Source organism: Pristis pectinata, chromosome 11 (genome assembly GCF_009764475.1).
Source record: "Pristis pectinata isolate sPriPec2 chromosome 11, sPriPec2.1.pri, whole genome shotgun sequence".
Classification (NCBI taxonomy): domain Eukaryota; kingdom Metazoa; phylum Chordata; class Chondrichthyes; order Rhinopristiformes; family Pristidae; genus Pristis; species Pristis pectinata.
The window spans coordinates 39,266,999-39,294,005 of record NC_067415.1 but is presented as its reverse complement, the minus strand read 5'-3'; the positions used below and the strand labels follow the sequence as shown (position 1 = coordinate 39,294,005).

General features: G+C 39.6%; 1 protein-coding gene across 3 annotated transcripts in view; it reads right to left on the bottom strand.

Moving 5' to 3' along the window:
* The window catches only part of LOC127576185 (TBC1 domain family member 8), a 78,133-nt gene extending 51,647 nt beyond the window's left edge, over positions 1-26,486 (bottom strand). For 2 of the 3 annotated variants that reach the window (XM_052026587.1, XM_052026588.1), the window contains exon 1: positions 26,182-26,486. In XM_052026587.1, coding sequence (XP_051882547.1) covers positions 26,182-26,308 — 127 coding nt within the window. In that variant the 5' untranslated portion in view covers positions 26,309-26,486. The other variant, XM_052026589.1, reaches the window with a different exon arrangement.
* Positions 26,487-27,007: the final 521 nt, after the last annotated feature.

The following is a 27,007-nucleotide window of genomic DNA, read 5'->3' as shown; positions in this document are numbered from 1 at the left end:
GTCAGCTTCATCTTTAGGTTCCATAGTTCCACCCACTATTTCAAATTTCTTAGAACTTCAGCTTTTCTTTTATTTTCTTACAGAATGTAACTTCCAATTCATAGAAGGATACAGCATAGAAACAGTCCATTTATACCATTAAGTTTGCAGCAGTGTTTTATCTGCATAAACCACCAAATAAGGTTTTTCCTACTTTCTTCTTAAAATATTTATTATTCCTCCCTTTATTCAATTACAAAAAAGCTTTGCGAGGACCTCAAGCTAGCATGGGTACTGTATGAATGAACACTCTTTGGGTACAACTATCCCCCAATTAACAGTTTCTAGAAAGATATCTAGATCTAATAGCCACAGTTCTTCTTCTGACCTCCAGTCTAATTCAGTGTGGTCACGTTACATTTGTGCCTGTTACCAAGTGATTGAAACAAGCCATTCCTAACTCACCATAACCTTGTTTTTAAGGTCAAGTCACTACTTAGATCTTTTCCAGCAGGAAAAACCCTAAATATCTGCAACTCTTTCATCCCAGGTAGTTTCCAAGATTAATCAATGCTGCATTTTCACCATTCTTCTTATAATCCTTCCTACAATTGATTAAATAAAATTGAATGTGATATACCTCATGTGGTTTTGAACTTTAAAAAAATATACAGAAATAACTTGGTTTCTTTAGCTAAGATGGCATGTTTCTATTGCTATCGAGGATGCACTCAAGCTCAGATGCAAATAAAATGTGCATAGCAGTTGAACAAAACACTGTCGCTCATGATGTATTTAATGAGTCAGAGTGCTCAATCTCACTGAAAATCCCTCACCTCAACCACCTGCTCTAAAATCCAAGAGCTCTCAAATATTTACTTTGAAATGGAGGTTACAAACTAAGTAAAGCATTGTAACCTAATAAATACTTTGTTGTTCCCATTTAATTTCTATGAACAAATTTTAGTTGTTAGTTGTGGAGTCTACTATTTTAGTCAGTAGGAAAGATGACGTACAATGGTAACCTGTACTTCTCAACCAATGGATGAACTGGATTTTAATTACTGATTGTGGAAGTTTGTTGTGTGCAATTCAGCCGCTGCATTTCCTACATCATAATAGTGACGGCACTTTAAAATGTCCTTTACCATCAAGATTTGGCTGACTGAACAAAGAGGGAGGCTAAAATGAGCCAGAAAATAGATCAGGTTCCCACTTCTGATCAATATCCTGTAACATGCTTAGTAAAAGAATCAGGCTGATGATCACCGGTGAAAGAATAATCCAATGTTGACAATGAAGGGGTAGAAAAAGAAACAATTCAATGAGCAGATCAATTGATTCATTCTTTCAATCTTCAGTGTAGCCTGCCATTTTATGAGAGTCTGCTTACAAGAAAACTGATTGAATTTTGCAGCCAGACACATGGACTGTATAGTTTCTTATTTAATAAACCTTTTTAATGTAATAAACAGAAATAATTGTCCTCTTATCCCTGGAAAAGATCTCATCTTGGTTATTAAATATACAGATGGTTATTTTATAAAACATCAGTAGGCAATGCACATTGCAGCAAATCCAAATCAAAAAAGCTTTTGAGAGACTGGTGACCACAACATTCATTATAAAGCAATTTATATGTGGATTCTTTGGACATACATATATGAAGATATTTAACATGCATAGATGTGTCACACACTCAATAGAAGTGTTTCAAAATACAAATGATTCAATATACGATATTAGCAACTGACAAATAGGCACAATGGCAGGAATAAGGGAGAAGAAATGCAAACAAAAAGTGTTGCACTGTATTCAGTCAAGTACGGCAGCAGAAATCTAGCCTTAAAAAGCCACATGGATACTTAGATGTCATTTTAGCTTCAGCAAACATTACAACTGCTTCAGAACTTAAAAATGAAGTTGTATATTACAAGGAAGACTACAAAATGAATTGGCAAAACTGTTGATTTTTTTTTTAAAAAGTTGGTTTGCATTTTTATTTGAAACCTTGGATTTGTCTTGATTTACCGATCCTCCTCCAGACACAGATGCACACAATCCTTTAAAAAAAATGCTGAACCAGATCAAAATAGGTGATGTGGGTGGAGGGGAAAAGATTAAATTCTCTTTAAGGCAGTTTTGAATAAAAATGTAATTGCTTTGCCTCAGAAGGAACTTCAAATATAGTTATTGAAAACTGCCACAATAAAAGTGAAACAGATAATGCTTTTTTTGAGAACGTGAACTTGGAAAGATGAAAGTCACCTAGGAGTCATTCCCCAATACTTACTACAGCACAGGAGGCAGCCTTCAGCCCATTTGGACCAGGCTGGCTCCCAGCAGAGAAATCCTGTTACAGGGGCTCCTTGGGTTACAGAAGATTGGACTTTTCACAAATTCTCCCATAGAACTCCAAATACATACAATGTCTCAGTGAGAATAAACCTGTCAATTGATCATGGATGTTTATCAGAGAATCTTCAAAAGGGAAACATCCAGGTGTTTAAACTGTGGCTTAATTAAAAAAATATTGGAATTTCATTCCTCTTCTGGTGCTCTGGGTCTTTTGATTATATCTGCAGCAACTGGCTGCAAATGAGTGAACTTCTGTTGTTACTTCTGTTACCCATTTGGCTTTCCCTTACTGAGAAATTGCTCATTTCTGATTTATGGAAAAAAACTGTTTAAGGACAGTTCTCAGGAATGGAACCCATACATGACCTGGGGAGTACCTGTAGTCCCATTCCCTGCTGCTTATTCTCTCTCACATGACCATCAATTCTCCTCTGGTTCTTTTGTCACTCACCTGCACAAAAAAGAGGATGTGCTGGTAAACTACTTTAGGAAATGGGAGATTCACCATGTGGAGACAAAAACTGCATTCAAAGTTACATCTGAGGCTGGATCCTGGACCTGCAAGGCAGTAGGATTAACTGCTGCATCACCATGCTGACCCTGCTGCCAGCATCTCAAATATCATGCTAGAAGCCTAAACTGTTACAAATTATTTTGTTCCATTTTGATTTAGGTTAAACATAAACTTGGGCATTTTCCCTGAAAGCTGTAATATCTGTTTCAACTTTGTTCCAGGTCTTTTTTTTTTAATTTGCTTAAAAAGTGATTTTAAATTCTTTTTTTAAACCATGCTTGGCTGACTGCTGTCCAGGAAGAATGAGAGAAGTCACAGTCACTACCGGCAAAAGCCCATATCCCTTGGATTGAAAAAAACTCTAGTTCAGCTGGATATAGTGAAAAACCAAAAAAACCTTATCTTCCAAAATAGAGATCATAGAAGAGTCCTGCAGCTCAGAAACAAGCCCAAAGATCCATAGATCACTACAAGATTTACAGTGAAAGGAGAACCAACATTTCCACAGTGAACCTTAGATAAAATTAAAACTGAGTTGCCCTCCAGAGTTATAAAGGAATAACAGGAGAACATAAGGAGGAAAACATACGGATTACATCTTGACTAAACCTCTTCCTACCCTATCACTTGCAAAGATGCTATTCCCTTCACTCAATTCCTCCACTGCATTTGATCTCATGATGAGGCTTTCCATTCCAGGACATCCGAGGTGTTCTCTATTTTCAGAAATCAGTGCCATTCCCATCTCTCCACCACCACCACCACCCCCCCCCCACCCCACTGCTATTGATGCAGCCGTCACTTGCATCTCTTCTACTCCCCTCACCCCATCCCACCCTCAGATGCAACAGGGATAGCATTCCCCTTGTCTCCTACCATCCCACGAGCGCTTCTGCATCCAACATATCATTCTCTGCAACTTCCACCATCTCCAAACCAATCTCACCACCAGGAACATCCTCCTCTTTCTGCAGGGATCTCTCTCTCCATAACACACCTGTCTGTTCACCCCTCCCCACTGATCCCCCTCCAGGCACTTATCCCTGCAATAGTGCCAAGTGTTACACCTGACCCTACACCTCCTCCCTCATCTCCATTCAGGGCCCTCAACAGTCCTTCCAGGTGAGGCAGTCCTTCACTTGTAAATCCATCAATGTCATTTATTGCATCCAGTGCAGCCTCTGCTACATCAGTGAGACCCAACACTGATTGGGGAAGAGAAAAAAAAGCTTTGTCGAGCACCTTCGCTCCATCCACTGTAACAGCAAGGATCTCCTGGGTGGCTAGCCATTTTAATTCCACTTCCCACACCAATACATCTGTCCACAGCATCCTCTACTGCCAAGTTGAAGCCAGATGCAGATTAGAGGAATAGCACCTCATATTCCACCTTGGTAGTCTCCAAACTGATGGCATAAGTATCGATTTCTCCAACTTCTGGTAACCACTCCTGTCTCCCTTATCCCACCAGCCCCAATACCCCTTTTCTTTCCTCTCCCTACCCTCTTGATTTGCCCATCACCCACACATTCCTCCTTCTGGTTCCCCTCTTCACCTCCTTCCCTGTATTCCATGGTCCACTGTCCTCTCTTATCAGATTCCATCTTTTCAGCCCCTTGTCACTTCCACCTATTACCTCCCAGCCTCTTACATCATTCCCACTCCCCACCTGGATCTACCTATCACCTGCTAGCTCTCGCTCCACTGCCTCCCTCCACCTTTTTATACTGGCTATCTCCCCTTTCTAGTTCTAAAGGGTCCCGACTCAAAACATCAACTGTCAACTTCCCTCCATAGATGCTGCCTGAACCGCTGAGTTCCTCCAGCATTTTGTGCATTGCTCCAGATTTCCAGCATCTGCAGTCTCATGTCAAACGTACAGAAGTATTTACTTCAAAGAGCTTTAACTTCATTCCAATAGCATATACCAGATCTGTTTGTGGCAAAGACACATTTCAAGGGAAAGCCATGATTGAACTAGTACAGGAAACTCGAATTCAAGGTGCAAATAAACAAAATATTTTCCAAATATCTGTTGGAATTATTGTGTTAAGAGTAGACCATTTAGCCCTTAGAGCTTGTTTGAAGGGACTCAAAGGACTAACTCACTTTTTTCAGGTTTTCCTTCTAGTCTTAGCATCTTCCATCTGCACTTTATTCAAAGGCTATAATCAGGAAGCCAGGCTTATTGTCTGGCAGAGTTTGGAGAAAAGAACCCCACATTTCAGACATGTCTAGCAGCAGATATACAGTAATGATACAAAATGGCTAGTTGAGAGAATTAAATTATGCCATTTACTGGGTTTTCACACTATACTTTCCAATCAAAATACAGTTATGTATTCACTGCTTCTCCTGACCCAAAATATTAACTGAATCACTCCAAATACTTGGCAAGTTTTTTCAGTCAGCATCTGTACAGTGCTGTGTTCCACTATTAATGAAGCAAAGTGCTTTAACCACTTGCCTTCAAAAGACATTCCCACAGACAGGGAAAGGATGGCAGGGTAAAGGAACCATGGTTGACAAGAGAGGTGAAACATTTATAGTTGAGAGGAAGGAGGAAGCAGACTTCAGGTTTAGGAAGCAAAACCCAGGCAAGACTCTTGAGAATTATAAAGGAAGGCGCTTAAGAAGGGACTTAGGAGAGCTAGAAGAGAACACGAGAAGGCAACATGAGAAGACCTTGGCAAGTAGAATTAAGGAAAACCCCAAAGCTTTCTACATATACAGTATGTGAAGAACAGCAGGATGACTAGAGTGAGGGTAGGACTGCTCAGGGATAAGGGGTAAAAAAAAAAAACTGTGCTTGGAGGTGAAGGTGGAGGTAGTGGGGAGGTCCTGAATGAATACTTTGCTTCAGTATTCACCAGGGAGAGGGACTTTGCCAAATGAGGGGTCAGGGTTGAACAGGTTAATGTGCTGGAGCATGTTGAGATTAAGGAAGAGGTGGTGCTGGAGCTTCTGAAAAACATTAGGATAGACAAGTCCCTGGGGCCAACTGGGATGTATCCCAGGTTACTGCAGGTGAGGGATGAGACTGCTGGGGCATTGACAATGATATTTGCATCTTCCCTGGCCACAGGAGTGGAACCAGAGGATTGGAGAACAGCAAATGTTGTTCCTTTGTTCAAAAAAGGTAAGAGATAATCCTGGGAAATATAGACCAGTGACTCTCATGTCAGTGGTGGGCAAACTAATGGAAAGGATTCTTAGGGACAGGATTTACAAGCATTTGGAGAAGCATAGTTTTATTAGGGATAGTCAGCATAGCTTTGAAGGCAGGTCATGCCTCATGAGCCTAACTGAATTTCTCAAGGAGGTGACAAAACAAATTGATGAAAGTAGAGCAGTGGATGTGGTGTATATAGACTTTAGCAAGGCATTTGACAAGGTTCCCCATGAAGCATGGAATCCATGGAGACTTGGCTGCATGGATTCGAAATTGGCTTGCCCACAGAAGGCAGAGGGTGGTAGTAGATGGAGAATATTCTGCCTGGAGGTTGGTGACCAGTGATCTTCTGCAGGGATCTATTCTGCGAACCCTGCTCTTTGTGATTTTTATAAATGACTTGTATGAGGAAGTGGAGGGATGGGTTATAAGTTGGGATGGGTTATAGATGACACTAAGGTGTTGTGGATAGTGTAGAAGGTTGTTGTAGGTTACAATGGGATATTTATTCAAGATGCAAAGCAGAGTTTGGTGGAGAAGTGGCAGATGGAGTTCAATCTGGAGAAGTGTGAAGTGATAGTGTGGAGGAATGAACTTGAAGGCAGAGTACAAAGTTAACAGCAGGATTCTTAACAGTGTGGAAGAACAGAGGGATCTTGGGGTCCAAGTCCATAGATCCATCAAGGTTGCCACAGAAGTCAATAGGGTGGTTAAGGAGGTATATAGTGTGCTGGCCTTCATTAGTTGGGGGGGGATAGAGTTCAAGAGCCGCGAGGTAGTGTTGCAGCTCTTTAAAACTCTGGTTAGACCACATTCTGAATATAGTGTTCAGTTCTGGTCACCTCACTATAGGAAGGATGTAGAAGCTTTAGAGGATGCAGAGGAGATTTACCAGGGTGCTGCCTGGATTAGAGAACATGTCTCAAGGAAATGTTGATCAGGCTAGGGCTTTTCTCTTTGGAGCAACGCAGGATGAGAGGCGACTTGAAGAGAAGTACAAGATTATGAGGGGCATAGGGTGGACAACCAGCACCTTTTCTCCAGGGCCGCAATGGCCAATACCAGAGGATATCAGTTTAAGGTCAGAGGAGGAAAGTTTAGCGGAGATGTCAGAGGTAGGCTTCTTTTTAAAAAGAAAAGAGAACAGAGTGGTGGGTGCCTGGAATGCACTGCCAGGGATGCTGGTAGAGGCTGATACAACAGGAAAATTTTAAAAACTCAGACAGGCACATGGTTGCAAGGAAAATGGAGGGTCATGGATTGTGTGGGAGGGAAGGAAGGATTAGATTTATCATGGAGTAGGTTTATATAGGCTGGCACAACATCGTGGGCTGCAGGGCCCATGCTGTGCTTTATTGTTCTATGTTCTATTCTAACTGAAAATATTTCAGTGATCTTGTAATCACAAGTTAAATGGTTTTGCTCAGTAAAACAGCAATAAACTCTCAAATTTACAAGAAATTGCATATGGGGCACCATATAAGTCACAGCAGAAGGGAAACACTTGACAAAGTATACATTGGTCAGGTTCAAGAGATTGTTAGATAAGCATATGGAGGAATTTAAAATAGGGGGATATGTGGGAGGAAGGGGTTAGATAGTCTTAGGCAAGGTTTAAAGGTCGGCACAACACGGTGGGCCAAAGGGCCTGTATTGTGCTGCATAGTTCTACGGTTAACAAGTGTTTTTCTAATACCCAAAAGAGACACAAGTACAAGCAGCAGTTTAAAACAACTAATACGAAGCAGAGAGTACCAACTAGGTCCACAAACTACTTCAGAAAAGGTGTTAATCATTATGCTTGGAACAAGAGCTACAATTCCAAAACGACAACTTGTTCAAGAGTCATGACAAAGACAGATTTAAACCCTGCCCCCTCCACAAGCAGCAACTTAGTTTTCTCCCCCCCAATTGTGAAGATAAATTTTGTTTGGGTTTTCATTAAAGAAAAAAAAGTAACTCCATCCAATATATTTGCATTCCATTGATAAGATGACACTAGGATAATAATTAATGATTGAATGCTCTTGGCAGTATGCCTTGTAAAGTCCTCTGATTAAGGTCATTTCAGGTTCAGAGTTTGATTTAGCTTTCACTTCCTTACAAAAAGATTGGAATAGATTTCCAAATATCACTTGGTATATTATATCTTCAATTATCAGACTCCAAATCAAATTTTTCATCTCTCTATAAAGCATAAGCACGCGAGGAATTTCACATAGGAGATTAAGAACCAGAGTGAAGATAACAAAAACCTGTCAGGCAACATATTAGAAGGCAAAGACAGTGAAAGGGACCATCGGAATCTGTTTTTGGGGGGGGGGGGGGGGGAAGAAATGGGGGGCAAAACAAAAAGGTCAACGGAGGATAAGAGAATATGGACTTGCCTTGAAAAAGATCGATGGCTCAGATGTCCCAACACAGACCGAAATGCTGTCTGGTCCTTCAGGTTAAGACTTGCACTATGTCCACATCCACACTTAGATTGATAAGCAGAATTCCATGTAAAAAGTTAATCATCATTTCAGGAATGAAACAGCTAATTTATCACTCCCAACAGCATGCACCAAATTTAAAAATAACTACTGTTACATTCACAAACTCCAAGATGACCATTGTGGAGCTTGGTCACATTACTAGGAGGCCAAAAAAGTGCAGGTTTGGACTGAAATACCTCATAATACTTTGCAGATATTACTCTTACAAGTGGCATGAAGGAAAGAGTATCTGGAAGGAGTAGAATTTGTGAAAAACAATGTTGAAAATATCAGAAAGAATGAAGAAAAACAGTGTTTATTCAAAATATAGTCAGATGTCATAACATGTTCATAGATGTAGGAGCCTGATAAGTTCTCTGTCATTGTCCCAGCTCTCTTACATTTCTATTGTTTCTCCCAGATTGTAAAGCTGACCTGGGAGAATAAAAACCTTTCTCGGTTATTTAAAAAAAATCACTGCACTAGGAGCTGGCCACACCACCAGAATGAATTGCCACTGGGAATTTGTGCTAATTGTTCTTCCTTTGAAGAGGGTCTGTAAAAATTAAGGTTTTCATTTTAAAAATAAACTTTTACAGAGTATTAATAGGCAAAGTTTCTAATCTTTAAAATTTACTCTGAAACAGTTAACAGGATCTGGTGTTCATTTCCTAGTAATTTAAAATTATGCAGTTACAGGAGGTAGATGCCAATTAAAAATGGCTACTGTGCAATAAATGAGTTTTGAATTATATTGATAAAATTACATTGAGTTTATCTCAATGAAACACTCCATTTCCAAAATTATCCAATAGTGACAAGAGTGATGTAAACTTTATTCAAAAGGTGAACATATTAATACATGAGCCATAGCATTTAGCATTCCACATAGAAATGTGTTACCCAGTTACAGCAAAACTCTGATCATCTGGCACACAAGACTCCAGTCAAGCCATACTAGGAGATTATTGGATGTTATTTCCCAATGCACTTTTTGTTCACTTTATGATGTTACATATTAGCATAACAAATTTTCTCTGGAACCTATCAAGTTTCAAGGATGTAAGGAAAACAGGGCCCCATTTGCCAAATCATCGGGATTTCCGAATAATCGGAAAATGGATTATCAGCATTCATTCTAAATTGTAATTCCACATCTTCCCCTCCCAACCTGTGTCCCAACAAGATACAGGATAAGTGGTTAACCATAGTGGTTAAGTCACTAGACAAACAGCTAGAATTCTGAACCATTAACACAGAGACAAGTTCAAATCTCGTCATGGCAGCTGGGAAATTTGAGTAATTAAATCAATGTAGAATTAATGAAAAAAAGCTAGTCTCAGTAACTAATTATGAAGCTACTAGATTGCTGTTAAAGCCAGTCAGGGAATGAAACCTGCCATCCTTAGCTAGTTTGGCCTACATGCAACTTCAGACCTACCAGTGCAGTTAACTCTTAACCTCCTCTTCAGTTCTGGGCAATTAGGGATGGACAATTGCTGGCAGTCATGTCCATATCATATGAATAAATTAGCAAAAAACTTTTTTGGTATTTTTGATTATAGAAAAATCAACTATAACTTGCAATACTACCCCCAGGGTCGCAATTAAAGCCAGAGATAATTATAAATTGATGGTTTCATTTGGTTCTAATAAAAGATACAGATAATTTTAAAAAGACATTTCATGCAAGTGGTACAAAATTGAAATTTACTTTGAAGACATGCAAGATACTTTTAAAAGAAAGTGGTTTATGCATGGCACCTGGGAAGTTTGTTTTAAGCATCCCAGGAAATAAATATCCCTCAAAATCAATTGCATCCCTTACTCCATCTATGTTGTGCAAATTCTATGCAAAGTGCTACTGAATAAGCTCACAAAACCTTGACTGCAGACAAAGTTTACAATATTTGGGGCAGTTTTGAGGTGGGGGGGTGGGGGGAGATAATTTTATCCTTCAACTTTTCCATATTGGTCAAAATGTTATTTTTCTTTAGAATTCAGTTCACATCAAAACTAACTTACACCAGCTTTTTCCCATTCTCAAGGCAATAGTAACTTAGAGACTGGGAACCAAAGAAAGAGGGAGACTTTCATTGAAAGAGGCCCACATTGATAACACTGAAGAATGCCAAAACTTGCTCACTGCTGTTTGGTAAAAGCATTTAACACAAAATAATGAGACTGTAAAAGCAAAAAGTGAAAATTGGGACACATTTTCACCCAAGTATCAATTCAAAAATTCCATAACCAGGACAGGCATGAGAAAGAACTCAATTATGTCATATCACCATATTTTAAGAGCCAAAATAAAAACAGAAAAATACAAGAAGCACTCTGCAGATCAGGTAGCTTCTAAAGAGACAAAGTTACTGTTTCATGTCAAAGACCCATTTGCAGAACTGGGAAGAAATAAACAAAAACAAGTTAACTTCATTTTAAGTTAGAAAGTGTGGGGAGGGAGGGACAGGACAAAAGGGAATCTCTCTGATAGGGCAAGGCCAAGGTTGCTGAAGTTAAGAATTCAGGTTATTTACTTCCTATATAGAGAAAGGAGATATGCCAGAAGATATCCAGTTAAAAGTGTGCCTGTATTTTTGCTACATCTTTTACCAGATGAAGGATGGTTACTTGCAACTATGTTTCACTCCACAAGTCAACTGACAGTCAACCCACTGTCAGGAAAAAAATGACCAATAATTAAAATCAAGAATCTTGAGACCAGTGAGCAGGGTGCTCAATATTGCCAGCAGTGCTGCCTTCCACATGCAGTGTACTGTCATACTCTTCCGTTGCATGTCCTTCCCCAGAAGGAATGTTTGCCTTAATTGGAATTAGTTTATTATTGTCCCTTGTACCAAGGTACAGTGAAAAAATTGTCTTGCATACTGATCGTACAGGTCAATTCATTATACAGTGCAGTTACATTGAGTTAGTACACAGTGCATTGAGGTTGTATGGGTAAAAACAATAACAGTACAGAGTAAAGTGTCACAGCTACAGAGAAAGTGCAGTGCAATAAGGTGCAAGGTCACAACAAGGTAAATCATGAGGTCAGAGTCCATCTCATTGTGTAAGGGAACCGTTCAATAATCTTATCACAGCGGGGTAGAAGCTGTCCTTGAGCCTAATGGTACGTGCCCTCAGGCTCCTGTATCTTCTGCCTGATGGAAGAGAAGAGAAGAGAGAATGACCCGGGTGGGTGGGGTCTTTGATTATGCTGGCTGCTTCACCAAGACAGCGAGAGATAAAGACAGAGTCCAAGGAGGGGAGGCTGATGTCCATGATGTGCTGGGCCGTGTCCACAACTCTCTGCAGTTTCTTGCAGTCCTGGGCAGAGCAGTTGCTGTGCCAAGCTCCGATACATCCAGATAGGATGCTTTCTGTGGTGCAATGAGCAACTCCACACAAATCTACATACAGGATGAACAGCTGTCTGATCATACATCATTTCATAACATCTCATATATCCACTTTTGCCACCCTCACCTATTCAGGGAATCTAGTTTTGCCAGACGGGATCTCTACCTCCTGTCAGTCACTTGCACAGACTACAACACCCAGGCCTGTTATCAATGTCTGCAAGTTCCTTCGGTGTTTCTGCAAGTACATTTTTCCCTCAGACTACATAAAATTAACAACTGAACATATTTTACTGAAAATAGCCATAAATATTAAACAGCACTGCCTGGCACAACAATATATCAAGGCCACTCAGTTTTTAAAAAGCACACACACTCATATACATTACACAATTAGATTCCCAGAGTTAATACGATCAACAGAGACCTGGCTACAATGAAAGTGAATGCAACCAGAAGTAATTTAGGTGAAAGGCCTATAAATTGGCAGAGAAGAATTTATGCATGAAAAAGGTTCATTCTCTTTCTGACAAGTGGTGTTCAGCAGGGAGTTTAATGAGTTATTTATCCAAAATTTTCAGGCGATCAGTTAGAAGGTACAGCAAGTCTTGTACCTGGGAACAGAGAGTTGACCAAGTGGTCGATTAAAACAAAGGCAGGCAAAAAGGAGTGAAGTTACCTGCCTTGCATAAAAAAATAAAATCAGAATATTTTCTTAAATGGTGCGAAAAGAAGAGGTTTTTGTGGGTACAGTACAAGTGATGAGAGAAACAAAGAATCAAATGTTGGCCTTAAGTTTCAAATAAAAATAAATAAAGGAAGTAATGTTGCAATTAACCCTATTTGAACGGTACTAAAATCTGGTCAATGCTCAGAAAAGGTATACTAGTCTTGGTAGGGATACAATGAAGATTCACCTGAAGGGGAAAAAAAAGTCTTAGTTTGTACAAAACAAGCTTATAACACTTTTGGCTTAGAACTTCACTAAACAGGTCATGGTAATGAAACAAGATGTTATGCCAAATACAGTGAAACCTATTACATATTCAGTAATCAAGAACACCCAAGTAATAATTTGAAAATTAGGGTTTTTCCATTTAAATGAAATCAGGTTACATTTCCACATAGAGTGAGAGACCTACAATACAGAAACAGACCACTTGGCCCATCCTATCCATATCAGTAGGTACCCATCCCCACTAATTCCATCTCTTAGCACTTGACCCATACCCTTCTATGCCCAAGTGATTCAAGTGCCCATCTAGAGACTTCTCAAATACACTTAGCAATCCCACTACCACCACTCAGGTAGTGCATTCCAGGTACTTGCCACACTCAAGGTGAAAAAGGTCTGTTCATATGCCCTCTTATCCAAAATCTATATCCTCTTGTTTTATCTACTTCTGATTATGGGGTAACATTACCTGCAGTCTATCCTATCGATCCCCCTTAAATTATATACTTCAAGCATGTCCCCTCTTAAGTCCCTTGGGTCCAGGGAGAACTTCCTCAGTCTCTCCACGTAACTGAAATGCTCCATCCCAGGCAACATGCTGGTGAATCTCCTCTCTAGTGTCATCATATCCTTCCTATAGTGTGCTCAGAACTGCATTCAGTACTCTAGTTGAGGGATAACTGATGATTTATGAAGTTGGACCACAACCTCCCTGCTTTTGTATTCAATGCATCACCTAGTGAAGACCAGAACCCCATATGCCTTCCTAACCATGATATCTACTTGCACTGCCACCTTCAAGGCTCCCTTGACTGGTATTCCAAGGTCCCCTTGTTCAATGCTCTCCAAGACCCTACCATTCGTGGTATTCTTTCGTACTCCCAAAATGCATCATCTCATCTCAGCAAAACATTGATATCACTCTGTAGCCCAAGACTACCTTTCACATTATCCATTACTCCACAAATCTGTGTGTCACCTGCAAACATACTGGTCACATCTCCCATGTCCACAAAGAGCAAAAGATCCCAACACCAATCCCTGAGGAATCTCTCTATTAACAAGCATTCAACCACTAAAACATCCCACCACCAAGCCAATTTTGGATCCAGTTTGCCAACTTGCCTTGGATCCCATGGGCTCTGATTTTTTGGACCAGTCTCCCACATTGGACCTTGTCAAAAGCCTTAATGAAATCCATGTAAACGACATCTACTTGTTTGCCCTCATTTGATACACTTGGTTACCGCTTAAATAAAATTCAGATTGGTCAGACAGGACCTGCCCTTGTTGGCTTCCTTACTATGGATGTTAGGTTCACAGGTCTATAACTACCAGACTTTTCCCTGCTACCCTTCTTGAACATGGGATCCAGAGTGAATTGCAAGTTTGGATTCGTAACTGGCTTGCCCTTAGAAGACAGAGTAAGGGTGAAAGGCTGTTATTCTGGCTGGACGTCTGTAATTAGCTAAGTTCTACAAGGATCGGTGCTGGGACCTCTTGTCTGTGATACATATCAATGATTTGGATGAAAATGTAGATGGGTGGATTAGCAAGTTTTCAGATGATGCCAAGATTGGTGGAGTTGTGAACAGTTAAAGGACTAATCAAAGAATACAGCAGAATATAGATCAGTTACAGATATGGGCAGAAAAGTGGCAGATGGGAGTTTAATTCAAGCAAGTATGAGGTGTTGCACCTTGGGACATCTAATGAAAGGAAGTATACAGTTAATGGTAGACCCATTATTAGCATTGAGGTACAGAGGGATCTTGGGGTCCAAGTCCATAGTTCAGTGAAAGTGGCTACACAAGTGGATAAAGTGGTAAAGAAGGTGTACCGCATGCTTGCCATCATTGGTGGGGCATTGAGTACACTTGGAGTATTGTGTGCAGTTCTGGTTGCCCCATTATAGGAAGGATGTGGAAACTGTGGAGAGGGCACAGAAGAGGTTTACCAGGATGCTGCCTGGATGAGAGGGTATGAGTTACAAGGAAACTTTGGACAAACTAGAGTTGTTCTCCCTGGAGCCTCAGAGTCTCGGGGAGACCTGATAAGAGATTTTTTTTAAATTATGAGGGGCATAGGTAGGGTTGACAGTCAGAGAATCTTTTCTCCAGCGTAGAAATGTCAAATACCAGAGGACATGCTTTTAAGGTTGGAGGGAGGGGAAGCTTAAGTGTGATGTGAGGGCAAGTATTTTTCTTAAAAAAAAGTGGTAGGTGCCTGGAATAAGTTACTGGGGTAGTTGTGGAAGCAGACAGTTTAGTGGAGTTTAAGAGGCTTTTGGATAGACACATGAATATGAAGGGAATGGAGGAATATGGATGACACACAGGAAGAGGACATATAGTATAAATTAGCATCAAGATTGGCACAACATCATGGGCCGAATGGCCTGTACAGTACTGTTCGATGTTAACAGGGGAACCACATTTTCTGTCCTCCAGTCAAAATCACCTGTGGTCAGAGGATTTATATATCTTTGTTAAAGTCCCAGCAATCTCTTCCCTTGCCTCTTATAGCAGCTTGGGATAGATCCAATTCAGCCCTGAGGGCTTATCCACTTTTAAGCACACTAAAGCATCCAGTACCTCCTTTATTTATGGAGACTTGCACAAGTTTTTAACTACCCCTTTGCTAAAATTCTCCATCTCCAACTAAAGTCTGTTTCCTTAGTGAACACTGAAATAGTGTAAATTTCTCCTCCCCACCCCCCCCCAAAAGAAATTACTTTATAAAGAAAAATCTGAAAACTTCTAGTACTTCAGAGACCAAAAAAGTGAAAATAGATAAATGAAGTCAAGTTATGGGTCAACCATGCTACTCTGTGCAACCATGCAACCTGCTATACTGTGTCATGTGTCTGAATGTCCAACTCCTGTTCCTGTTTTCATGTGACATAGTTAAACAGAGGCAAATGCAAAGACTCCTCCAAATACTACATTCCCTCAGGTAGCAAAAATATCAAACATGCATTATTATTAAAATGTCTGTTAAGAAAAGCTCCCAAAACTGTGCCCAGATCCTATTTTGCTCCATGTAAATATATCAGGGTCCGAAACCAGAACAGAAAAATTACCTTGTTGGAAAGCTTTCATTTTATTTATACAAACTGCAAAACAAAACAAATAGCAGTCAATATGGGATTACACATCAAGTCATCCAACGCTGCCTTTGGCTAGCTTGCCCAGATCAGACATTATTTCATCTTTTTGGTTGTAGGACAGTACAAATTCATGCAGAATAGATGCTTCTCAGAAGGATCTATCCTGGGCCTAACACATTGGTGCAATCCTGAAGGCACATTTCATCAGGAGTTGGAGGATTTGGTATGTCACCATAGACTCTTACAAAAATTTCTATAGATGTAGAGTGGAGAGCATTCTGACTGATTGCATCACAGACTGGTATGGAGCCTTCACTGCACAGGATCACAAGAGGCTGCAGAGAGTTATAGACTCAGCCAGCTCTATCACAGGCACAACCCTCCCCACTTTTGAGGGCATCTTCAAGAGGCAGTGCCTCATGAAGGTGGCATCCATCATTAAGGACCCTCACCATCTGGGACATGCCCTCTTCTCGTTACTATCAGAGGTACAGGAGCCTGAAGACCCAAACTCAACAATTCAGGAACAGCTTCTTTCTCTCTGCCATCAGATTTCTGAACGATCTATGAACCCTACCCTCATTACTTTTTGTTGCACTATTTTTTATTTAATAGATTTTATGTCTTGCACTGTACTGCAAAACAACAAATTTCACATCATATGTCAGTGATAATAAGTCTGACTCCCCTGATACTCATCTTCAAAATTATCTTTCAAACCCTTAAGCTCACAAATTATAGCTAATGTTGATTTTAAGTGTACTGTTTTTCCAGAAAATACTGGCTGGGGAAAATAAATGAGATTCTTGCCCTGGGACTGCTTTAACCCATGGCCTAGAAACACCACATTTTACAAAAAATACAAAGACCAGGTCAAGAATTTAAGCATAATCATTTATCACCACCTTTTCAGGAAAATATGACTTTTTCAAAAAGCAAGCACTTTTATGCACAGAGCTGGTTCAGTATACAGTATATTCATTTGGCTAACATTTTGTATTAAGTCATTGTTCCAGCAACAACAGCCAAAATAGATCAAATATTTTTAAAAAAAAAGAGAACCTCAATGGCATTACTTCTACACAAATTCTCAAAACAAAACTGAATCTAGCAACAAAATACATTGCCACAAACCATAAAATCTTGGCCATTCTAATGACTTACATTTACCCATAGACTTCCCATCACCTGTTGTATTACAAGCCCCTCTCAAACTACCACATGGCAAGTGTAATGACCTGCACAGGGCATCCATCCCTGTATAAGTGGACAGGGCCTTAACCAAGTCAGACCTAGAAACAAAACAAAAATCAGTGAGCTCTGCTCAGTTTGAACCAGGAAGTATCAGTTAGCATAATGAATGTCAAATCAGGAACAGAAAGCAAAACAAACTCAAGATTTGGATTCAAAGCAAGGGAAATAAATACAGAAGTATTTAATGTTTTAAATCGCCAGCAATAAGTAATGACACACAACAATTAAAGTTTCCAGTGTCATAACAGTTACTTAAATCATTGCACTGTTAGAAGAGCTTGGACGAGCCCTAACTTTTTTCCTGGCAAGTTGGTATCTTTGGAAGAGAGTACAGGAACTGCACACTGTTCAATGTACAGCCATCCCTCAATTTATAAAAGGGATGCTATCCTGGAATAATATTTTGTAAGCAAAATTTTGTAAATCAAGAAGGCTGGGCAAAACACATTGTAGCATTATAGCAATGTATTCTTAGGCACAAAGTGGCCCACTGTAGCAAAAGTAATCTAAAGATACATACCCCAAGTATTTAATAGTGTTACTACCAACATTCACAGTTTGAGGAACATTTGGACAGAGTCAGTTAAGATAGATTTGCACACCTTTGAGAACCAAGTATTCCAGATACCAATTTCCACGTCTGCATGCTTGGACACAGATGCTGAAAACTGGTCGACCAACCCCCAGGCAAATGACAATTGAATGATGTTAATCCCACATTTCCACCTCAAATATTTAGCCCATAGTGCTACAGAGGTCCTTCCAGTACACACTCAAGCACCCAAGTAATCCAGAAAACAGGGTCCAGACCACAAATATTGTGAAGAGCTTAATGAAGTGAAAGAAGTCCACAAATTCAAATTTCCAGCTTCAAGCTGCATCCTTATGAACTGACCATTCTCTTAAGTTTCCCCCCCCCCCCCCCCAATGTGGATACTTTTGAAGAGTGCCATAGATAGAAAAAGGTCAGCTCATACTTCTTACCACTCAATACAAAGGCAACCCACTTCAGTCAAAGTGGAACTCTTTCTTTAACAATCAGAGTTATAATCAGCTGGTCAATGTAAAGTACCTGCTGTGTATCTTGAAGCAGCTGCCCAAAACAGTATAAATAAATTACAGCAAGATTTAATGTCCCAGTCATTTCCCTCTCCATTGGAAGGGGAAAAAAATAGTACAATAAAAACAATGAGCATTATCACTCCTGATGTTCTGACCTGTAAACACTAACATATGTTATCTACAGATATCCAACCCATGGCCCAAATACTACATTCAGCTTGCTACGCATTCCTTTTTTGGTCCTCTTGATTGACTGCAAGGGGCAAGGAAATGCCTCCTTAAACCCTCACTAATCCAGTCCTTCTGCATCCATTTGTCTTATATGACCAAAATTACATCAGCCACAATCATCTTGCTTATGACTTAGAACATGTATGCAAAATGCACCACTGTAACTCAAGTCTGTTGAGCACCAAGACTTAATGTAGCCCCTATGCAACAAAGCTTTCCATTCACCCATTGAAGGTGAAAGAGTAGAAGAGAGAGAAAAACAAAAATCACAGCTTGTGCCCGACTATCCTGCCTGCTCAGAATAATCCACTCAGAGAAAAGCATCTTCTCAGAATCAGAGCACAGAAAAGTGCTCTTTCAGCCACCTCATCCAGGCCAACCACAATGCCCTTTATGTTAACCCTATTTGCCCACATAAGGCCCATATCCTTCTCTGCTTTTATCAAGCACCTGTCCAAATATCTTTCAAACATAATAGTACCTACATCCACTCCCTCCTCTGGCAGCTCATTACAGACATGTTCCCAAAGGGTTCCTCCACACAATTGCCTAGAATAAGGTCAAGTACACCACCCCTCCCTAACAGGATTCCACATACTGCTTCAGAAAACACTATTGGATGTATTTTATGAATTCCTTCCCATCCAAGTCCCTTGCATTAAGGCAATCCTAGTGAATATTGGGAACATTAAAATCCCCCACTACTAGAACCCTACTACAATGTTCTGCAATCTGTTTTATTGATATGGTGCACAACTACTTTGATTCAGATGTTGGAGTGAGATAAATGAAAAAGAGAAAATATCGTGGCAGATATTCTGAATGGTAGTTCAATGTGAATGTTTTGTTCAAATGGCACTACATTTGCCGACAATACTCTTTTGAACACTCTTTGATGGGGGATGGGTGTAACAAGAACTTCAAAGCACATCAGTCAAGTGGTTCTCCAAATAAATGACATTTCAAAAGAAATTAAACCCTGCATTTTATATATCTTTCGTGTTCCTTTCAGGGCATCTCAAACCACTTTACAGCCAAATGAAATTTTGTTGAATTATAGAAACTTGTTTGTTGTTGGAAACACAGCTACCAATTTGAACACACAAACAGCAGTGAAGTAGAAACCACAGTCTATTTCATTGGTAATTTTGTTTTTTGGAAGGCAAAAGGATATGGCACAGGAAACAGAAATAATTCTCTTGCTCTTCCTCAAAACAAAAAATGCCATAGTTCTTTTCACTTCTACTTGAGTGAGCAGAGCAGGCCTCATATCATCCAACAGCAAAGAAAGCATTCAGTGCTGCACTGTGCATCAACTTTGTTTTATTTTGCTGAAGTTCCCAGAGTGGAATTTGAACCAAGATTTTATGACTCAGAGGCTAAAGAGATGCCAGTGAAGTGTAGCACCTTTAAGAATGAACATTCTGTTACACTGTTTTCCCTTCATATCTTGCATAATTCTGTCACCATTAGCAACACAGGTCACATTTGAATTTCAAATCCAAAACTTATTCCTGACAGAGCCACCAATCAGCAACCAAATCTTTGTACATCACCAAGAAGCTTTGGTTGCCAAGTGAGGGTTTTATGCAGCTTATTTGGTAGCACATTGTGGTCTCTCGACCCATCTGTGGAAATGGAGCAAGAAGACAGAATTTCTGTAACAGAAATAACTGTAACAAGCAGATAAGTTGATGAAAAATTCTTTACTTATGCCCATTGTTGCGTCTTCAGAACTAATGAGGGTGCAAAATCATTTCAAGCAAATAATGCTGTTAAATACAAAAATATCAGTTGTAATTCCCTGCATTTTAAAATGAAACTATTATTCCTTTGTTGTTGTCATCATTGTAGGGTAGCAAGCCAAGCAGAACTTGTACTGTTTTAAAAAAAAACTTCAGCAAGTGTCTTCATATGTGACTAAAAGCATCAGTATTTAGTTATTTGTGTATGGTTTAAATTACAGCTGGCCCTCAGAAGTTATTCAAATTGTCATTCTAGCACTTGCTATAAAATAAATAGGATAGTGAACTACCACCATAGGCAGAGTCAGCTGCAATTCTCCTCCTGCCCTTGTTGGAATTGCTTCCGAACATACTAGATGAATACTCTTCAAGGAAACACAACCTTCAAAGTGAAACCAATTTCTCTAAAAAAAAGTTGAACAACTGCATTTCCAGCCATTCAATTTAGTGGGTCAAAATAAAAAGTAACAAATAAAAGTGTACTATGCCTCATTAAATGAGCACATGAGGGTCAAGAACAGAAGTTAAGGATACTTTAATCATCCATATTAGTAGCCAAATTCATCCAGCCTTACATTTTGTAAGGCTTAAGTGTAGGACATGTACCATGCTAAACAAGACAGGGGCAAGAGGGAAGAAATATATTTTTAAAAATTGAAATATGGCACAAAGCCTATGATGAAAGAATAATGGGTAGATGACTGAAAGCTTGGGCAAAAGGATGAATAAAAATGAGGTTTTTTTTATATAAAAGGTTGAGGAGTGGAATTTGACTTAAAGTCAATGGGATTGTGGAGGTGGGGTGAGTGTTGGGTGATGGTGGTTCAAGTGGGAGAAAGAAAACAGAAAAAAGGACAAATACAAAACAAAGCAAAACTGTCAAAGACCATTGGGATAGAAAGTGGCAATTCAACATCACATCCAATGACAACACTCAGAACAATGCAGCACTCTACTACGTTGTACTGAAATGTCACCCTAGATTAGATGCTCAAGTTCTGCATAGGGACTTAGAAAATGTCACAACCCCTGACTCAAAAGGAGAGTGTATAGTCAAATGACATAAACTGTCCCTGGTAGAAAAAGTGGAAAGTATGTAACACTAATATGCAAATTTAAAGAAAAAGTTGGCCTTGCAAAGAGTGCTGGCACATCTTGCTATAATACTGCCAAAGCATCCAACCAGTCACTTAAAAAAAAGGGGTGATTGATGAAAAGACCTTCGCACACTTGTTTTCAGAGCTCCTTAATTTATGGTAAATAACAGAAACAATAAGATCAACATATTAACTACTTTCAATCCAATGTCATTGTATTCGAATGTCAAAATGGAGCAGGGAAATGACGATTTTACTTTCTGATAAAGTATTGAAATTACACAGAGAAAAGGGAGAAATTACAAGCTTAATTTTTGTATGTTTCAGAATCAGATTTAACCACTGACATATGACATGAAATTTGTTGTTTTGTGGCAGCAGTAGTGTAAGAAATAAAATTACAAAGATAAATAAATAGCAAAGAAAAAAAAGGAATAATGAGGTAGTGTTTCTGGATGGTTGAGAAATCTGATGGCGAAATGGAAAAAGCTATTTCTGCATTGTTGAGTGTGGGTCTTCCTGTACCTCCTCCCCGATGGTAGTAATGAAAAGAGGGCATGACTCAGATGGTGAGGGTCCTTAGTGACAGATGCCACCTTGAGGCAGCGCCTCTTGAAGATGTCCTCAATGGTGGGGAGGGTTGTATCCATGATGGAGCTGGCTGAGTCTACAACCCTCTTGCAATCCTGTGCATTGGAGCCTCCAGACCAGGCTGTGATGTAACCAGTCAGAATGCTCTCCACTGTACATTTATAGAAATTTGAGAGAGCCTTTGGTGACATACCAAAATCTCCTCATATTACATTTTAGGGAGTAATTATTGTCTTAAAAAGAAAATCATGCAACACTTCCTTCAGCACCATAAAACGCAAAATAAAATCTAACCAAAGTAAAAATTATCTTTGATCATTTCTGAGTCAAAAAAAATCATACCAATCATGAATTTCAACCATGTATCCATGGCATGAGTTACCCTTGCATCTCCAATGCCATTTGTGTTAGGGATGCACATGATTCAAAAATAAAACATCCATTTAGAAAAATACTCAAAATTTTGTCTGAAATTGTTTCACCAAAAGAATCGAGACAATTTAGCTGTTTAGTTTAGACCTCTGATAAGTTTTGCTTTATCAGTTATTGTGCATCATGATCTCAACAAATACCTGAGAAAAATGATAATTTAAACAGGAGAATGAACATTATTGAAAATCTGAATTTGGTTTGGGGATGGAAGCTTCATGAGACCTAGGCTGAAATCATGAGAGTACGTGTGCCTCATATTTTCTTCTCTTCCTAGTAAATTGTCATAAGTTACCAAGACACAGGTAGATGCACACAAGCAGCACTGGTGAATAAATTTATTCCCATGGGCAGCACGAATTTGACAGAAGAAAAAAAATTGGCTAGTTTAGGAGGGTCCTTATAGAATTAGCTCTTCTTCAAAAGAGATAAAATTTAACAACTATAGTCTGTGTGTAGAGATAGCTAGACACAAAGTGATGATTACATCTCCTAGATGCCAAAAATGTTATGTTTCACAACAGTTCAGAAAGCTATTGTAAAATGTAATATACCATTGGAATCATTAAAACAAGTTTGCTTCTTTCAGGACAAATTCAATGAAGAATCTCAATACATATTGTTTCAGACAAAAAGACATCTAATCAATGGGCACCTTGTCACTAATGCATGCAAACAATTGAAGAAAAGATCAATTTATGAGAACAGTATTTGCATAATTTGCTGGAACTTTCCCAAAAATGGGGATAAAATTCTGGTGAGCTGTCATTAGGTAACTTTTTAAAAAAATCTCCAGTAAAGCTAATTCAGCTCAACACATCTGCCACATAATTACCACAATCATGGGAAATACTCAGAAAGGCACAGCTTCTAATGCTGAAATAACACAGACCTTTTAAAAACAAACCAGTCCAGATGTGAGCACAAGGCAGTACAAAGCTCCAATTGCAAGATCTTGTACCCAACCCTGGTGATTTACAGGATACAGTGCACAACAGGCAAACAGACAAAAAAGGGACATTCTACTGTGCATGTTCTGCTTCTTTTCCAAATCCAAGCTTTGAATAGAACCAGTACCCTTACTGGCATTACCAAACTCGGGAATCAGATCACACACCAGATTGTTTTCATTCAATAGATCATAGCTGAACTTCTGCCTCAGATCCACTTTCACACAACATTGCCATATACTCAGAATTCCTTTAGTGTCCAAACCTTTCTTGTCCCTAAACAAAAGCCAGCTATCTTTCTCCAAGACAGATCTGGCTACAAGCTTGCTGCTAAAAGGACAAGGCATTTCTGTAATTAATAGGTTTACACTGGCCTTATATCCAAAGACAGAAAGAACATGCTAACATTTAACTTGCATTTCTATAACCCCTTTAATACTGCAATCCATTGCAAGGAGCTGCACAACAGTGCAATTGGACAAAGCTGGACAGCTAATCAAAAGGTTGGTTTTAAGGGGCAAACAGAGGTGGAGGAAAGGAATTCCAGAACATGGCATCTGGAGGAACACTTGAGCCATGGTGTTGTGGGATTGAAGCACAAAGAGGAGAACAAAACAAGCAACGTTTCTGCCAAAGAAATTGATTAGTTCAGCAAGCACAAGCACAGTGAGCAAATTGAATATAAGCAGAAGTTTTAGATGAGCTCAAGTTGATAGAGGGTGGAAGGAGGGAGGCCAACCAGGAGAGTGGAGGGAATGTGGACAAGAATAAGGGTTTCAGCAACAGATGAGATGAAGGAGGGGCCAAGGTATTATAAAGGTGGAAAAAAAATTAGGCATAGTGGTGGATAGGAAGCACAAAGTCAAATAGGATATCAAAGCTATGAACTCAGGTAGAGGAATAAATGGTCAGCTAAGGAAATGGAATCTGGCTAGGGAATAGTTTGTGGCGGCAGCAACGGGAAGCCCAAAGCCAAAGCCAATCTTTAACCAGAGGAAGTGTGAAGTTATCCAGGATTGCAATTTAAAACACAGTTCGACAACAATTTGAAAACTGAGTGAAGAGATCAAGGTGATAGTGTGGTAGAACTGGTATGGAATTGCAGCAATAGAAAGACAGAGGAAGAGCATCAGCACATATGGTGCACCAGACACTAGATGTTCAAATGAAGTTCCCAAGGGCAGCACATAGTTCAGAACTGGGATAGAACAAGGACGCATCCTTAGGCAATTCCAGTGGTACCACTGCAGGCTATTCTTTGGCTTCAGCTGGGAAGAGAAGGGAAGAGCACACCTACTCAGATGGAAAATAGAGGAGACTGACATTACTTCTAAAGCTGCAGTTATGAGGAGAAGGCGATACATGGTCATAGACACAGAGAATATTGTTTGTGCATTTTACTAGAGCCAGTTTTTTTATGGAAGAGGTGTATACTTGATCAGCAAAATTCAGTAATGAAGTTGCAGGAAAAGTGAGCAAGTATTTATGGATTGGAGAGGATGGTGCTTTGTAACGATGAGACTTTTTCCAATTGTTGTGAAACATAATTAAAGTTTTAATCATGGAGATGGTGGGTACCTTTAAGGACAGGTTCCATTCAATCATTGTGATGGATTAGTAGAGTTGTGAGAAAGACAGGATTAGAAAGACAGGATTAGTAAGACTGTAACAAGTCCAAGTTCAAAGCCTTAGTAAAAGTTTGGACAAGAGGAGTGGGCAGGCAGATCAAGAAGTGAATTATCTTCCCCCACCCACTTCTTTTCCTTTCCCATCTAATGCATAGGCAAGACATTGTGCACATTGTCCTGTCTCAGCAAGCTACACTTTGACCTCACTTAAACATGGAGAGAGTTGCAGGACTACTCAAGGTTTTTAATTCAAATCTAAACCAGACCAAGTAATATCCAAACATTATTTGTATCTTACCCAAATCTCTGCCACTTAAATCCATTTATTCCTGCCAAACTCAAACATCTATGACTTTATTATGATGCAGCACTAACCAGAGGACTGAAATCACTTATGAACGGTAATATTCAATTCAAAACTGTCATCTTCAAATGTACTACATTAAAAATTTCTTGTACCCATCACAAATATGTTAAATCCATTCAAAGTGTATAATTAATTGTATCCTTACCCAGTGTAGATGCAGTCACTGTAGGCAATGATATGGAATAATATCAATTCAAAATCATAAGTCACCATAACTCAAGTTTATAGCTGTAATTCAGGAGACCCTAGCGATACGAGTTGCAGCGTTGAATGCACGTAGGAAAGCCACCACACCATACAAAAGGCAACTCTGTGGTGGTTACCACAAATAAACTAATTCACCTTTGCGTGAAGTCACCGTCCATTGCAGGCCACTCTCAATGCTTACAGAAAAGGCTTTAACAGATTAAAAAACGGGATTTAAAACCTGCCTGTTCTGCCCCCAGCCATGATGTAAAACGACACCGCATTGAACAAAAAAAGCTGGCGCTTTGGTCGGCCAGGTGAACAACGGACCTGGATGGCATTCAAGCGGTGTTATTCCGTGCCGGGTGGTGCTCTCTATCATGCCACTTAAACACAAAATGCAACTAGGCTCACCTCTAAAATGACCACACAGTTCGTAGCTCTGTACGGCACTTGAAAATGCCCATGATAACTTAATTGTTACTCAGAAACCAAATTATGATAAAACAAAAATTGCTATTTAGCCCAGTTAAGCCACCTGTGCGGTTCAACAAACGCGTAATTGTAACCAAACAATGCACAATAAGGCTGACTGCCAACCAAGTAAGATAATCATTGCCATTTACCTCGGACTCAACCTAAATATAAACATCTGCACAGTTATACAGGGAATCAGTTTCATAAGAGGACTGTCCTCCCTCTCCCTTTCTCTCACCGGAGAGTTTTCCGCCGCTGTCTCCCTGTCTCCTCCTGCGCTGTAAAATGAAGTAAGAATTGGATTTCTCCGTCACCCAGAGCTTGAGAGCATTTTTCAGCAGTACTTCTTCAGGCTTCAACCACATAATGAACACCTCATGCGGACATGAGAAACTGATGTAAACAGTTTTTGCTTTCTTCTTCGTTTAAATGCAGCAGCTCAATATTACGCACAGGGACCAAACACTCTTGCGGTCCACCTGAACCAACCTCCACGATGCACCTTCCCTGGGGCTCACTCTCTGTGCTAATATTTCACCTCCAATTTCCGGATTTCACTCTGTTTCGAGTCTTCCGGCTCCAACAGAGGAAGTCCCACCCCAAAATTTGCAACCATTCAGACCTCCTGAGCGCTTATTTTCACTGCTCAGTAAACTGGTAATTTATTCCAATTGATAAATGAAAATTAAGTAATATATACATAAATCAATGCATCGCAGCCCGTAATGAGTTGTAAAAGGTTGTGTTTGGCATCCCTGTTTCTGAATTTCCTGTTCATAAAAGTAAATATATATGAAAATAATTTAATTTTCAAATTAGAAAGGAAATCCTCCTTTATTACCTCTCATTATATGATGGGGTATGCCCGATAGTTGTGGTACATAAACTTGGATTTTCCCTTAATTCAGGCATAACTGGTAAAGTAGGGATTTATTGTTCATACCTATTTATCCTGAAGAAGTTGGTAGTAAGCTGCCTTCAATTGCTGCGGTCCTTGATGAAGACATTTCTTGGGTGCAGGGGAGGGGGAGTTCCACATTTTAAGCAAAGATAAAATTCCGAAT